General features: G+C 43.4%; 1 protein-coding gene across 1 annotated transcript; it reads left to right on the top strand.

The window, feature by feature from the left end:
• The first annotated feature begins 637 nt into the window (after positions 1-637).
• itgb8 (integrin, beta 8) lies at positions 638-16,572 on the top strand. Its single transcript, XM_041054269.1, has 16 exons — positions 638-1,257; positions 2,473-2,558; positions 4,524-4,695; positions 4,846-4,952; positions 5,190-5,329; positions 5,708-5,873; positions 6,739-6,897; positions 7,244-7,339; positions 7,667-7,759; positions 8,870-9,010; positions 10,464-10,884; positions 10,983-11,205; positions 11,302-11,405; positions 11,909-12,025; positions 13,304-13,467; positions 14,673-16,572. The coding sequence occupies exons 1-16, from the start codon at positions 1,173-1,175 to the stop codon at positions 14,847-14,849; spliced, it is 2,451 nt and encodes an 816-aa protein (XP_040910203.1). The 5' UTR covers positions 638-1,172; the 3' UTR covers positions 14,850-16,572.
• The last annotated feature ends 511 nt before the right edge of the window (positions 16,573-17,083 follow it).

Below are 17,083 nucleotides of genomic sequence, written 5' to 3'. Positions count from 1 at the left end.
GTGTGCTGGGTGAGCTTACCGCTGTGCATTGCTTCAACTAACTGTTGGCACACTCAACAATCAGTGTTTAGGCTATGTGCCAAGCAAAACACATCTTTTTTATCTGGTAGACCTCTACTGGAGACAAGCATCCGATCATGCCAAAGATGGCAGACTATTGTGTCTTTTGTCCTTGCTTGCCTCTGTTTTCCTCCAGCTTAAAATGTTGAGTTGTTTAGTAAGTCTTTGGCTCCTGCTCAGCGGAGCAGCCGGTGAGGCGAGGTTACTCCATGTCATTGGAATCTGTGCACAATGGACCCAAATCCCCCTCCTCCTTTAGCACCAGCTTGTGAACCCCTCTACAAGAGCTGTGGTTTTATTGACCCCCACTCCCCTCCTCCATCCATCTGCACAGAGTTTGGGTCCCCAAACACAGGAGTCCTCAGTGCTGTTAAAGGGCTCCCTGAAGAAGCAATATAAACATCAGTGTTCAATTCAGGGCCATGGTTCACTTGGAATGCACCCCACCACAACCCCTTGTAGTAAGCACTTCATGTCTCTCTTCCTCTCTCTCTCTCCTTATTTGTCTCTCTTCCCTCCCTCTCTCCCTCTTCAACTCACACTCGCTCTCTGATACAACGTCGTTGCCATGGTATCTTTTTTCCTGAGTCAGTACAGCGGTTAAAACACAGTCACCGTGCTTTATAGTGTCAGCATGTCGGTGCGCACCGGCTGAACGTGGCGCCGGCTGGTACTCGTGGGTGTAACTCAGCTCTGCTCTGTCCCGGGATGAGACTTCACCATCAATTGTGAGACGAGGTCGGTAAAAGAAGCACCCAAGACGCGTCGCACACCTGCGGCTGGATGGAAACAGATAGATGGAGGGACATGCGCCGCAGCCGCTGTTGACACCGCACTCTACCGATTGCTTCACCTCCTCTCCTGGTCCACGGGGGAGCGCGCTTGTAAGCTGATTTGACCCGGGGATGTGAATACCTCTCCGGGATTAAGAAGGTTATTGGGTGAACGACAATGCCCCGCGGCTCGGTCCGGCACTCCCGGCTATTGTTCGTACGCCGGCGGACGCACGGTACCCGGTCTCCTCCGGTTCATCTCCAGTAGCTGTACTGCCACTGCTCCTGTGCCTCCTCGCTGCTTCGCTCCGGTCGCCCTCCCGGTGTGGATAGGATAATATGACTTCCTGGCTCCGCACATACGGCAGCGTCCCTCTGTGTCTCCTTCTCTGCTGCGTGGTGGTCCTTGTCTGCGCAGAAGCCGGTGAGTGGAGCCTCATTAGGACCAATTACATCATATCCCAGCAATTAGCCTGCATCTCTTATCATGTCAAACCATCGCTGCGCAACATCAGCCCCCCATCCCGCAGCATCTGTGCTCTCTGCGGGAGGTCGAGGTTTTCCCCAAAACGCTTCATGTAAAGGACTCCTTATTACATCTTTTACAAAGACTTAGTTTTTTTTTTCTAAGGAGGCCTCTTTAAGAGCATTTTAGGATTATACTTCAATGTCACATGTTTTAGGGAGACTGTGAGCCTTTGAACAAAGGAGTCAGGCTTAGAAATTGTTTCTCATTTAACAGAAACAAACTACAAATCATTCTTGAAGGAAAATCTCTAAACCCACAACCTAATCACCCACTAGAACAATCTATTCCACATAAGCCTCTTGTTTGGCATGTATTGATCAGTTATAATTAGACCTTAAATGCTTCACCTATTCTGAGTTTTGCCAGAGGCCAGGAGTGCTAATTGGGTCAGAGTGGCTTGTTAGTGGGCTGTTAGTGGGCTGTTAGTGATGCTAGGACCTGCAGCCTTTCTCTGTCCTACATTCCAGTCCTGTAGCTCACTGAAATGGTTCTGGAAAACTGGATTTCAACAGATAAATCATTTGAGTGAGTCATTCATCCCACAACCTTAAGCCTGAGGTCAATTTTGTGCCTTTTGTCACCTCCTAAAATTTTCATTGTCTACATCATAATTTGTTTTTCTGCTAACGATGCATAAAAGTATCTTGCGACATGACTGATTTATTAGTGTCAGTCCATTAGCACATTTGTTTGCATGCAGTGTGGCCTGATTGACTCATGATTAGATGTCCTCCGTGTGCATGCATGAGTGTGTGTGTGTGGGTGTGGGAAAGGATCTATTGCACAAGTCCAACAACTTAAGCACCTGCTCCCACACTCACAGCCGTTCATCCACTACAGGACTGGCTGATACGTACTGAATAGCCTCATATGAGATGCTAAGTGGTGCTTCGATCATCAAAAGTGTGTATGAGATGTCTAAAACTCTGCAGGGGCCCCAGCTGCATGGCTAATAAGTGTTGACACACATATCCTTTCATATGCTAATCACAGATTCTTTCCTCTCTTTTGTCTTCTCCTCTCTTCTCATCATCCCGTTTCTCCTTCGTCTTTCGCTGTCTGTCTCATTTTCCTTTCACTGCCTCTTTCTGCTTCTCCCTCCGTCTGCAGGTGACAGTGTGTGTTGGTCTCCTGGTATCACTACTTGTACAGAGTGTCTCAGACGTGGACCACAGTGTGCCTGGTGCTTCAAGGAGGTAGGGACGTGTATAAAAGTGTGTGTGTTGCGGAGCGGAAGAAAAAAAGGGAACGTGGCAGGCATTCAGCAGCATTCCTCAGATGACACACACCAAAGCTCTGATGCTGTCCACAGATGTGAATGTAATGTGTATGTTAGAGCTTAGTGGTCTGCCCTGTGACCTGTGTTTGTATATGTGTGTGCGCCTTTGTCTGTATCTGCCTTTGCTTTCTGGGTGTCAGTCTGGCTCGTAAAGAGCCCATCCTGAACCAGCCTTGAGAAACTGTAAAGTGTCTAAGCCCAATCGTAACACATGCACTCTCTCTCTCTCTCTCTCTCTCTCTCTCTCTCTCTCTCTTACAAGTGCACACACACACACACATACACACACAGTGTGTTTACAGACTTAAGGTGGTTTCCCATTCTGTGAACCCTAACCTTATTCGACATCATTGAGTGGAGCCGTGCTCACTGGTGCGCAAAAGCATTCAAACACCACCTTTCTAACCTCCTACACAGACAGACAGACACGCACACAACCTCACAGAGCCATGCATTTTAAACTCAGCTCGTACAGAGCTTATCAAAATGCACGTTCACATCCTGACACTTTCATATAATGCCAGCTAAAGAGGCAAACTGTGTAAGGAAAGTCCCGAGAAGTCACTGTGAAACTTTTCTAATGTTCAGAGAGCTGTTACAGGACAAATTATAGCCACAGGGACAGCCATAAATTCTGCCTAGCTTTCAGGTTCAGGCTGTGGTCACGTATTCCGCTGCGTTTTGAGCTCTTACTGTAGACTGTTTGCTCCTTTCTCATGTGCTATTTCTGTTTTTAATTCCATTAATTGCCCTATTGTAGCCGTTATCTGTGTGATCTTGTCATGTCACGCTGTTTAAATGGACTCATTCTAATCAGGCCTGTGACACACTGTGAATATGCACTTTCAGTGGTCTACTTCTACTTTTTTAGTCGCTATACTTGTGTGTTTCTCACAGACTGAAGTACCAAAGGTCGATAATCCATTCTAAAGCTGCAAAGCATGACACTTTTGTACTATGTTCTTGCGCCAGCTGGAGATAGCCTCTCCACTTAGGTAGTGGAGAGGTTATTTACAGCATGTCAAGATTCATTCAGCACAGTGCTGATCAAATTATACACTGTAATAGGTAAGAAAAACCCAAGTGGACTATCAAATCTATTCTCTATCCGTCAGATCTCCGACTTAGATTTAACTTTCCTTTCCTCGGGGATCAGAAACAGAAAGCAGGACATCTGGACATGAATGAGTAAACACAAACAGGACAAATCTTCCTGATATTGTCAGCTAATGAGTAACTTCAGCATCACATATTAAAACTACAATGGTTCTCTTGTCATCGTAAATCAATACGAACATCATGACGATGACAGAAATGAATAATGAAACCAGGGTGAGCGATTGTGAAACCAGTTTCGATTTGCACTGTTTTCTCAGAGGCTCAAAGCTCCATACTTTACAAAGACCAAAGATCACAACATAAAACCAGTGGGTGAAAGAATACATGCCTTACTGGAACAGGAGCACAGGGAAGCAGGAAACTTATTCTTCTGACCTAGAAATCTTCTGGTCTGCCCTGCTTTCAGCAGCGGCTCAACAAGATATGATCGTTGTACAAATGGAAAGATTAAAGATGCAAAACACAGAAGAGATGTGACAGAATACAATTTACATTCATTATGGTCACATATTTCTCAGCGTCAGTGCCTCTGACAAATGGGAATAAGTAGGACAACGTGGCATTTAACTTGACCTACTTGTTTGTGTCACTAGTTCTTATTCCTGAGACACGATCACAGTGATAACATCATAAGAGAAGGCTTATGTGTATTATCTTTACACCTGTCTGCCTGTTATTTTGTTCTGTCTCTAGTTAGTGACTGCAGATGAAATATATTAAAAGAAGTTTGCTGTTTCCCCTTGTGACCTTGTGTGACCTCTAGGACTTTCAGGATGGGTTGTGGCCGGGCCAGCGCTGCGGCCTGCCAGTGAACCTGCTCAGAAAAGGCTGTGAGCCAGAGTTCATGGAGCAGTCAGAGGTCAAGGTGGAGGTCAACGCTACCCTCAGCAGCACACAAGTGTCCCCACAAGACATCAGTATCACTCTCAGAGCAGGTAGATGACAGACAGATGACTGGATCTCTTGTTTGCACCACATTTTCTTAAAGCTGAAGAGGTAAAAGTTAAAGTTAACTGTTTTTATGTTATATATTATATATATATGTGTGTGTGTGTGTGTGTGTGTGTGTGTGTGTGTGTTCCTAGGTTCAGAGGCCAGCTTCATAGTGGCTGTGAAGCAACTGGAGCGTTACCCTGTGGATCTGTACTACCTGGTGGATGTGTCAGCTTCTATGCAGGAAAACCTGGATCATGTAGGTGTTAAAAGCTGTCAATGTTCCTTTCAGTGAGTTAGCGCGGAAGCGTTTCACTTTCACTTTTCTTAAGGAAAAAGTGTGTAGTTTAAAGAACCTGTACCTCTAAACACAGATAATGGCTTAGTATTAGATCATTGGTGCGTATGAGATGACCACTTTACATTTGACATGGAATAAACTGTGGAAACATCAGAGAACAAGCTCACCTGCCTCTGCTTGATGTCTGTGGTCCAGCTGAAGACAGTAGGCGTAGCCCTGTCCCTACGAATGACAGAGCACTCCTCGGACCTTTGGCTGGGTTTTGGCTCGTTTGTGGACAAACCTGTCTCCCCATACATCAATGTCCATCCCTCCAAGATCAACAACCCCTGCAGGTAAAACGCAGAATTTGTAAGTTGGCTTATTGATTGCTGAAAAAAACAGTGGGAGCTCATTTTGTTAATGTTCTTGCTATGAATTGGGTCGATCTTTAGCCTACCTTCAAATCCTACCTTGTAATGTACCTCAGCTAACATCCTCTTTCATCCAAGCAAGCTGCTCCCATTAGTTGCTCCTAATTTTGTGTGACTCAGGGAGAGACTCATTATTTGTTTGGGGCAGCGTTGTTATGATGACGAGCTGCGCTGGGAGACTGAAACAACAGACAGACTTTTGGCATTTGTTTATTCTTGTGGTTGTTTTGGAGCTCTGCATTCCTGAATGTTGCAATTAAAATCTTTTTTTGGTTTTGAATTGCCTCTGCCTCTCACCAGTGATTATGAGATCCGCTGTCGTCCAGCCCACGGCTTCCACCACGTCCTTAGCATGACGGGAAATATGAGCGAGTTCACGCGTGTGATCAAACGCCAGCGCATCTCCGGGAACATGGACACACCTGAGGGAGGGCTGGATGCTATGCTGCAAGCTGCTGTCTGCCAGGTGTGTGTGTGTAGCCTACAGATGCTGGGAAGTCCGGCTGTGTGAGACAAAGAGAAAGGGAGTTACCAAAACATTATGAGATAAACACAGCTCAGTTCCCCTGAGATTGATGAATATGTTCAGAAAAGTTTAAGTTAAGCCCAAATTTGGTGGTAAGCATGCATGCGGGTAAGAGACATTTATTCTGGGAGAATGGTGGCAGCCTGACTCAGCATTGGATAGTGCCACTGGAATCCCACTATTTAATGACACCATTACTGGGGTATGGAAGACGCACACACACACAGTCACAGTTGCTTATACTATGGCTGCAGGAGGGCTGTGAGTCACACCCTGCAGGGGGGCGGCTGAGTAACCAGCCTGCAGGGGAACACTATGGTGGGCATGAGTCTAGAAATAGACCCTCCATTATGTCAGGCCTACTTACTGAATAAGCTCACTGGGTTTCCTTAAATACACACACGTGCACACACAGACCCATTTTTCTCACAGTGCCTATGACGAGTCACAGACATAAAGAGGGAGACTGTGTGGCTGATGGAGGAATATCTGCTGCTTTTCTTCTAATTGGCATTACAGAAAGAGCTGATCACCAAGGAAACTAATGGAGTTCAGATGAGTAACATGTTTGAATTTGCAGTTTCTTACCACATGTATAAGCCTCTAATGTATGAAGCATGCACAAACAGTATTTTCCACATCAGCCTGTATGAGTGTAGCTGATGAGTGATGTGAGGGAATGAAAATGACGTGATTTGTAAAACTCTTCTCCTAAATTGGAAAAGAGACGTGTATCTGTGGTGGTGTCTGGTTCAATTAAAATAAAAGTTAGATTTTTAAATATGACACCTGTCTCTCTTCTTAGAGGGCGGTGGGTTGGCGACCAGAGGCCAAGCGTCTGTTGCTCCTCATGACCGACCAACCATCTCATCTCGCCCTGGACAGCCGGCTGGCAGGGATTGTCACACCGCACGACGGCCTGTGTCACCTGGAGAACAGTGTCTACACAGGCAGCACCAGGATGGTGAGGGGAGGAAGAGTAGGGGTTGAGAAACCAGGGCCAGAAAAGCTGCACCGAGGGGCAGAAATGTGTAATGTAGACACACAAAGTTGTGTGTTTATTTGCTGGCATACAGTACACCTTAAAGCTCACAATAACATGGACTGTGTGCATTTCTACATTGGCTGGAGGTGAAATGAGTTTTGTAGACTTTGGATCTGATGGTGCTCCACACCAATAACAGCACTTAAAGATGATAGATCAAAATAACTATAGACCATGAACAGCCTTTTTTTTTTAACTTGGTGTGGTACTTCTAGGGGAAAACAGAAAAGATGTGTGACTCATTTTGTTGGTTTCTCTTTCTCAGGACCATCCTAGCGTGGGTCAGTTGTCTGATAAGCTGCTTGAGAACCATATCTACTCTATCTTTGCTGTGGAGAAGCAGCAGTACCAGTGGTACGAGGTAATCTCTCCCAAATGTGAACTTAACAACACATACCTATGTTTGTAACATGGAAAATATGCTGTACATCACCACACATACATTTGAGGAAAGCAAGGTTTCACTACTAGCAGTAAAAAACTGCCTGGCTGACAGCTGGTCTGCACTTTCACTCCTCTCCTTCAGGATCAATATGAATGGCATTGGTATTGGTATTGACATATCTAGCACTTGTGGTGCTAGTGTAATGTTAGTAGAAATCACATTTTTTTTTCCAACAGTGTTAGGCAGACTTAATTTAAAAGCATCAAAGTATTTGTTTACCTTCATCTCTCTGTTCTCCTCTAGGAGTTGGTGCGCTTGCTACCTGGTTCCCACCTGGGAAAGTTAGGGCTCTTCCAGGCTCCAAACCTAATAGAACTGGTGGTGGATGCATACAAGGTACAGAACAGTGCACCTCCTCTGCAGCTTTAGAGAATCACGTCTTTTTCACTTTCAGATCACTTTGTTCTCCCACAGTATATTATCAGTCCTTAAGGCAACAAAGAGAAAGAAGGGGACAGCAAGTAAAACTTCGGAGGAGCACAGCAGGAGCTGAATTCATGAGCCCACGCAATCCGGGTTCAAAAGTTTTTGAAGCACTAGTCCGCTGATCTGTTGAGTCAACATGAACTCGGTTTTCTTTTGGCCTTGTTTGATCATGCAGACAGACCAACAGCACATTCCTGTTTGCAAGAAAAGGCCTGTGAATCAGTGATGCTGCAGTATATTTCTGACAGTGCCCACAGCTCACTGTATACTGCACGTATCCAGGGAATTTAGGTTTGAATGATAAAGGCACTTGTGGCGCATCTTAAACTTATTAAAATTCTGAAGTTGGGAAAACAGAGGATTGATGGGAAATGTTTTCGGCTGCTGAAGGCCTAATGATACGGAAAAACAGATGATGAGAACAGGAGGTTAAGGAGGGGTAAAGCACTCGGTGTGTGGGTTAGGGTGTGTGTGAGACTAGGCGTTTGTTCAGTTGGCAGCAGTCTAGGCTTTAGTCTTGCCTCAGGCACAGCGCTCCATTGTTCGCTTTGAGAATCTGCCGAATCCACAGAGCCGAGTGCACAGCCACGCACACACACACACACTCACAGCAGCAGCAGAGCCCGAACAGTAGCTAGCATTATAATAGCTATCAGATCCCCACAGAAACCATGTGTCCTAATCATGGATGAATACAAAGATGCTATTTTTAGCCCCACCTCTATGTTCCCATACACCCCCCCTGTATGTTAGGAAGAAAGAAAGGATGACAATGAAGTCTTTCTGGGGGACATGTGACAACTTTGATTAATCATAGTTCTCCCTTTCTGTTACTCTTTCTCCTTCTTGCTTAATTTCTTCTCACTCTCGCAGATTATGCTCATTAAAATTTTAAATTGTCTCTGTTCTTTCCGCTTAACCTACATTCTCTTGCAACCAGCATAGTACGTTGCCTCTAAAGAATTTCTTGGTATCAGGTAGTAAATTTGATGTTGCTTTTTCCACCCTCGCTTGCCTCAGAGATTGCTGTCGGAGGTGGCGGTGTCGGTGTCAGTGGAGGACAAGGCAGTCAACAGGTACTGGGTGTCTGTATCTCCTCTCTGTCCTGACGGGTCCACTGCTAAGGACCAGAGCTGCTCAGGGGTGCAGCCCAACCAAACGGTAAACACACAAACACGCGCAGATGCTCGATGAGAAGGAGACAGATTTCTAAAGGAATCTTTGAAATAAGATCCCAGAGATGTTAGGGGGCATTTATTGGTTGGATTGGATTACGCTGACACACAAAAACACGCACAGACATCACTGAGAGCTTTACGTGACAGAAAAGATTTGGTAAATAATCCGTGTTGAGCGGATTATAGCCTGTATTTAACAGGAAAACATTTCCATGTGATTTCATGACCTTTTCATCCTAAAATTCCTACCTTGTCTAACATTGGAGTATTTATGCAAACAAACAGGACATTTATAGTGAGAAATAGGTTGTTGGACATCCACTGCTGTCATACCCAATTCATTTATCTACCAATAGAAAGGTCTTACATAACTTCTTTTTTTTTTTTGATACTTCTGTGGACTACACAGGATCTTATTTGGTACTAACTGGGGCAATTTAACTACATTTGGAAATTTTCTTTCTGCTCACTCCCTAAACTGCCTATGAGAATCCTCTCCTCCTTAATCTTTGGTGACTCTTAACCTTTAGGGAACACAAAACTGCTTAATCACTGCTCTATAGTTATTCCATTGTGCAAAAGTGAGTCAGGTTCAGCTGTTTAATCCACGGATGGATTAAAGTAAATTAGGCAAAGCACCCACCCTTTCCAGAAAGGTGATAAAAATCAAGCAAAAGCAAAAGATTGTTGATTCAAAGGCACCTTTTCTAGATAAACATTACATCAACAGGATAATTATTCAAGTCAAGTTATAATACAGTTTCTTATCCAACTATTTAACCTTATCAGCAATTGTCATAATTATGCAGTGGGATGTAACTCATTAAATGTAATTTGTTTTTGATTTACACAAGGAGTTTCATGGGGGAAAATACATTTTTATTCTCTGCTTCAGTCTCCTGGAACTATTTTAGGACCTCTGAAGCAACAGCAGACTCTTGAGAAAAAAAGGTTGTTAAATACAACATTAATCTGTTGGTATGTTTTTTTTTTTTAGCTTGTCTTGCTCTACATGAAGATCTTTCACTCTTTTCACCTTTGCAACAATTACAATTACAACAATGGGAATAGGTTTTCAAGCTTATCACGTATTTTATCTGCAACAATTTTATTTTTACTGTATGTCAGGACTGGGTTAATACAGTCTTATATTTACCTGTAATATTGTCAAAGAAATCTATTTATCCACTAGCAAGACTAAGAGTCCACAGCCATGCTGGCGACTCTGCAGGACCGTACTTAGGCACAGTGGTTCTTTGAGCTAAATGCTAACAAAAGCATCCTCACAATGACAATGCTAACATGCTGATGATTAGCAGGTATGTTTATCCTGTTCACCATCTTATTTTAGAGGTGGACCAACTAAATAAACCTACATTAATATCACATACGAGTCACTCAGTAGCTGCTATTAATTTCTTTGTCTTCCCATGCAGGTTTACTTCAACATCACCATTGGCCTGCGCTCTTGTCTTAATGATGGTGAAGATGAAGATGTACGAGTAATGGTTCGCCCTGTGGGTTACAACGAATCCACTGTCATTAGGATTCACTCCAAATGTCGCTGTAGTTGTGGACCAACAAGGCGCTGTCATGATGATAGCCAATCGCCATGCACAGGGACCCAAGGCGGTGCCATTCAGGAGCAGAGGCCAGATCATGGACTGATTAACGACTCAAGCAGAGATTCAGACTGGAAATGCAGAGCCAACGGTTCTGATGTGGACTGCAGTGGTCGGGGGGTGTGTGAGTGCGGGAGATGTGTGTGTGAACAGAGCAGGCTCGGAAAAATATACGGGAAATACTGCGAGAGAGACGACTTCTCCTGCTCATATGAAGGGGGACTCCTGTGTGGGGGTAAGGGGGCCACACTTTTTGATGCAAAATGTATACAATCAACAGATTTTAGTTCACCTCTGTAACAGTTTTCCTCTTGTCCTATCTGTCCCTCTCAGGACATGGTGTGTGTGTATCAGGCGAATGTGTGTGTGAGGATGGCTGGACAGGTGAGAGCTGCGGTTGTCCCGTGTCCAAAGCAACCTGCCAATCAGCCAGTGGCTTGTTATGCAGTGGGCGGGGAAGATGTGTGTGTGGCAAGTGTGTGTGCGATGACCCCCGATACTCTGGAGACGTCTGTGACAGATGTCCTGCCTGCCAAAGCACCTGCCAATCACACTGGTACTTGTCTGTTCCTGTTCGCTACCACAAAGCATGATGGGAGCTCTTACAGAACTTTTTGTGGTTCAAGCTTACACAGTGTTCTCTTTCTTCCAGGAAGTGTGTGAACTGCCACCTGTCTCACGGTCTCACACAAAAAGAGGCGGGACACTGCAACAGCACCTGTGCACCATTAGTGGGCTACATGGACGATGTATCAGGTAAAGGCAGTTTAGCCAATAGAGTCTCCGCTGAGCACAACTCAGGAGGGACTGAGGAGAGCTGAAGTTCACTTGCTCCATCTGAGCTTCACGTTTATAGAAAAGCTTCTCATTTACTATTTAACTAAGAACCTAAAGAGTAACTTCAACAACAAGCTGCAAACACTGCACATTCTGTTTCACCTTATAAAGAAATATACCTGACTCTTTAGAAACTAAAGGCTCCTGTATGTTCACCAGCTAGTCTTTGATTTTGTCTCTGTCTTCTGCCATGTGAAGACCTTTACATTACACATAGTGATTTGATCCATTATTACAGTAGCATAAAATATTCATTAGTGCAGCTTTTAGGTTAGAAACAAATACCGGTTGAGCTTCTGTCTTAAGATTGTCACTAGGGCTTGGAGTTCATCTGGACTGAATAACATCTCACTTCAACTGTCTCTCTCGTTCTTTCTCCCTCTCTCTGTCTCTCTGTCTCTCTACCATCTCTCCATTTTTAGGTCAAGCAGGGGAGCTGTGGATTCAGTGTTTGTACATCAGTAATGATGGCTGTCGCTATCCCTTTCAAACCAGCTCACAGTCTGGACAGACCCAGCTTCACATTAGCACAAGACCAGGTATAATGTCAATACATACATACATACATAGATACACACACACACACACACGCCTTCATTCAAGGTCACTTCCGTTGCTACCATTGCTGCACTACTGCACCCTGGTGTATTTGAGTCAGCAAGTCTGCTGTCAGTGTGACAGCTGTATTTTACATTTCCCCTCAGTTCCCAGCTCACTTTTCTTGATTTTCACAGCCATACACGCGCACTCATACACACAATTTAAAACCCACAAGTTCACACATGCCCTGGGTTACACGCACACGCACACACACAAACACACACACACACACACACACACACACACACAATTACACGTCCAAGTGTTACAGTTCATCCCCGCCTTCCCAATTTTTGGAACAGCAGTGCTCATTGTGTGACCGCCCTCCCCTTATCTCCCCCGATCCCCACAACCCCCAACGGGACACTCTCTTCCTGCTCACACCCACCCCTCCTGGGTGCAGCAGGAGCCAGGTCTCTATGGTAACCCTGTTACAAAATGTCAGAGCAGTCTTTGAGCTCTTTGTATTGAGCGATGAGACCGTCATCCGCACATGCTCCCCAGCAGATACACAGCTTGCTAACTATTCAGTACGGCACCACTGACCAAACTGTATGCGTTTGTGTGCGTGTGTTTGTGTGGAACATAATATGCTTTTAAAATAAAATTACTTAAAGATAAAGATTAAATTGGTGGCTCCCGACCTTGTTGTCTTATAAACCCTTACAAAAACCAAAACTGTGGGATAGTGGAGGTCCCTCGTCACTTTTCAGGTGTCTGAATTATCACAGTTTATTGCATTGCTGCATCACTGTTAACAATTGAATTATGTCATGTATAGCAACATCAATAACATCAGTGTATTAGTACTTTTACCTAAGTAAAGGATCTGAACACTTCCTCTACCACTTCTGCTCATGTATGTCCCCTTTGTGAGGACCAATTTAAGTTTTAGACCTTGAGTGGATATTTTTAGAAACTGAGGACAGTTTGGTCTGTCCTTCACTGTCTTCAGACAGACTGTTTGAGGATTAAAACTTGGTTTTAAGATTTATGTTAGGATTGGATTTAGGGGTTAGGCATGTGGTTTGTGAGGTTAATGTTAAAGGCCAAGGAACGCATTATGTCAGTGAGGGTTCATGGGAAATTGCTGCAACTGCAATGATATTACATTTCCTTTGCACGTTTTAGTGTGTATTTGTGTGTTCAGATTCCATACGACCTACTGACAATGTCCTAGTAAAACCTCAAATGTGTGGGTTTATTTGTGTCCACAGAGTGTGCCAGCAGTAGCCGGCTGATAGGAACATTCCTCAGCGTGTGTGCTCTGACGGTACTGTGCGGGCTGGTGGTGGTTGCTATGTCCCGGCTGCTGCTACAGAAGAAAGGCTGGTCACCAGGTGGTGCCGCTGAGGATGGAGCTTATCACTGTCCTGGAAAGGTTAGTTTTCAAAAGTCAAGTATGCTGGAAGAGGACATCAGCACTGCAGGGTTTTAATTTAGGGGAAGCTAAAGTCTCCCTGGAGTCTTCCTGGTCCTTCAGGGACCCCTTCATTTTCCCAGGACAGGCTTATAGGAAACCATTCTAAACACAGATGGAGTCGTTATTCTATGGCCATTACAATGTGCAATTAACTTTTAAAACTTGTCTATCACCACTTTCATATGAACTGTCCACTAGAACCAGGAGTGAGAAATTTGAGACTGCTGTGAGAGGTACAGCTGTATTTTACATTTCCTCTGAACTCCCAGCTCCCCACGTACAGCGTCCAGATTTGTGAGCTTACAATGATGTACAGCACCTTTGAGAAGAAGGAAAAGATGGAAAAGGGGGAGCCTTCCAGAGAAATGTATGCCTGAACTGGTTTGCATTGCTCCTAAATGTTTGGAAACCCCTCATTTATTGTTCACCATTCACTGCTGATCATCTTCATGACACCACAGATTATAGACTGGTCACCAAATGTGGTGCATGTTTTACATTATCTGGGAGTTTTGCAAATGTTGAAAAGCTGTACCTACTTCCTCAAGGATTACATAATGTAACAAATGGTTATCATGCACTTCTTAGGTCAAGCATTTATGAGAGCCAACTAATATAAAGGGGCAATGCACGGATTTTATGTCAAATTCAATTTACTAGTCATCTGGGCAACTACACAGCCCATGAAAACTGTTGTGCAACATCCTCTGTGGCTCTGGAGGAACTTTATCAATTGCGTAATCCTGCTCTTGGCAACAAATTTTGAACAGAAAACATAATCTGTAGTTTCGATAATGTCACAGCATGTATTTTTAGCCCTGCATGACAAACTCTGTAATCATACAGCCAGCTTGAATTTTTCAGATGACGTGAATATTCACAAGTTGCAAATATGGAAACCTTTTCCATTTCTGCCATCCATCCATATAACATGAATGCAGCATTATGAAAACATGCTATTTAGCTGCATTATGGGAAGTGCTGGATTAAATCTTTGTGGACTAAAAGGTTAGGATAGCTCCGCCGCTGCTGTATCGACTGTGATGTCTCAAGAGTCTCCCACATTTATAGAAATGCAACACTAAATTGGGTATCGTATTTTAGCCTGACTGTGTCTGTGTGTGTTTGGATATTACTGACAGCGTATCTCTGTCATCCTTCAGGACCTGTCATACATTCCTACAACCAATGAGAAGACAGTTACCTACAGGAGGGACCATCCACCTGACTGCCTCATGGAGATGCACATTCAGGTTCCCAAGATGCCCCATGGTGACCCCTGGCAGTATAAGGCAGAGGTCAGAGGTCACGGTCAGAAGGAAATCACTAGAGACATATAGAAGGAGAGACAGACTAAAGGCTTCTTTTATGTCTCGTCACCTTCACAAAACTTCAACCAGCTAAATGTGGAGACTGATAATGGTAAACAAAACTACGAAACCTCCATGGAATCGCATTTGTAAAACGAACTGCCCAAACTCTCATAGACTGTGAGACTGATGAGGCCAGTATCCTGGAAATCAAGATGAAACAAAGAGCACAACTCCCCCAAACTCTTCCTCTTGTGTAGCAAGGCTGCTTCTTCTACAGGGTAAAGGGTGATCATTCCTCGCTTTTTAGCCATGCAGCAATTACTGCTCTAACTTATGGACACGCGTGTGTGTGTGGGCGAGTATGTGAGTGTGTATGTGTATGTGTGTGTGTGGTGCAGGTAGATGCACTTATGCTCTATCTAGGCTTTCTATTTATAATTTTATAGTGAAAACACTACATATTTTCGGGTCACATGACTGGGTGACACGCCAGTGCTCCAACTGTACTGTCTGCCTGTCTTAGCCTGACCCCTTGTGGCTGACATGAGTCATGAAATTATCTCTCAAAGTGATACTGTGTACACATCACTGACCTCATTGTATTGTCTTGGGATTTAATTCACAAAACACAGCAGTGACTCGGTATTCCTTTTTACCTTTTAGTTTTGATTAGATTTTCAGTTAGTTGTGGCGTATCTCATCTGGTAGTGTTTTTTTAAATGTTACTTTTGCTGCATTTTTGTTTTCATTATTCGATCAACTGCGTTGAAAATTAGCATTGTTCTATCACAATGAGTGAGAATATAGTTTCATATGATTGACAGCTGTTATAATCTGGTTAGACTTGCACTAGATCAATTGTTTTGCATTATACTACTGAAAACTGTGGGTCAACTGTGGGGAGGCAAGAGAGCTGTAACAGTGGGTCTTCAATGGTTTGTTTGCTATACATCGGGCATTAGAGGGCATCTAAGTGCATTTGAAGCTAATGTAACAAAACCACAACACTGGAATAACAATGGACTGAAATACAGACATACTGATAATTAATGGCGACAGTATCATCAAATGCCTGAACATGTGACCTCGATAACAGAGACTGAACTGTGTGTGCATGTATCTGCTGATCATCCCAGAGCCGTTGCTATCCAGAACTGTAGATAAACTGATATGTTTAGATTCGGAGACCAACTCCTGGGCTAAGGTACAAATCAACTCCAAAGGTAGTGAGCCTGGAGGTGGACTCCTCACACTCCTCATGCACTAGATCCTCTGGATCTTGAATTGCCAGTTGCATGGCATCATGTGATACTTTTGCTTGCCCAATCCTATTTCTTTCTTCTTTTTTTTTTTTTAATTTAACGCAATGTTTACAGCAATAGCTGCTCTATTTTTCTGTAAGTCAGGAACACTAATGATTATTTATTGTGATTTTATTTTATTTTTTTCTTTTACTCTGATATGTTCATTGTACTATTTTATGACAAGGCTACTTGAGTAACAGGTACAAGTACTGTTGTATTTATGGAGAGTGATCTAACCATAAGAATAATTCAGCAATAAGGTAATAATCATCTCATCTTACCAGGCACTCAGTTTGGAGTAACAGCAGCACTTTTCTTTGTAGATTTTCTGTCAGTTAATGTGACTAGTCGTGTAGCATGAAAGATTTCATCACAATAAAAATGTGCAAGATTTTTTAAAAATCATTTCTTGAGTTCTAGCTTCTCTACACCAACAGGTTTGCAGTTTGAATTTTAAATTAATTTAGTATCAATATTTTCAGTTCACTTCAATTTTATGTTTTGTTTAGGTCTTGCACAGATTTTTTAATATATTTTGTGTTGCAACAAAATGTACAAAAGAGTAAGGTGTGACCAACAAAAAAAAAAGGTAAATGTATAAAGTGAACACTAGGTGGAGATGCACAATAAAGCAACTGAGGGAAGTGTTACTAATCACTGTAAACATTTGCAGCAATTGGCAGCTCTGCTGTTATTATAACAGTGAGTAAGCACATTTGCAGTGGTAAATAATCCTGATATCATTCTTCATCACCAGCGCAGGACTAAAATAATTTACCCTTGTCAGGCAAAGTTAATTTTTACAAGCCTGCTATTACACATCAACTCAACAGAATTATTACTTCAAGCCCTAAATTACTAGATTTGATGTCTGTACTACTGTCCAGGCCTACACCAAAAATAATTTAATCAAATCCTAACAGCTCATCAAAAAAGGATGAATACGTAAACTTGGTG

The sequence above is a fragment of the Toxotes jaculatrix genome, chromosome 13, assembly GCF_017976425.1.
Source record: "Toxotes jaculatrix isolate fToxJac2 chromosome 13, fToxJac2.pri, whole genome shotgun sequence".
Taxonomy (NCBI): domain Eukaryota; kingdom Metazoa; phylum Chordata; class Actinopteri; family Toxotidae; genus Toxotes; species Toxotes jaculatrix.
This window is presented reverse-complemented; position numbering and strand designations above follow the sequence as displayed.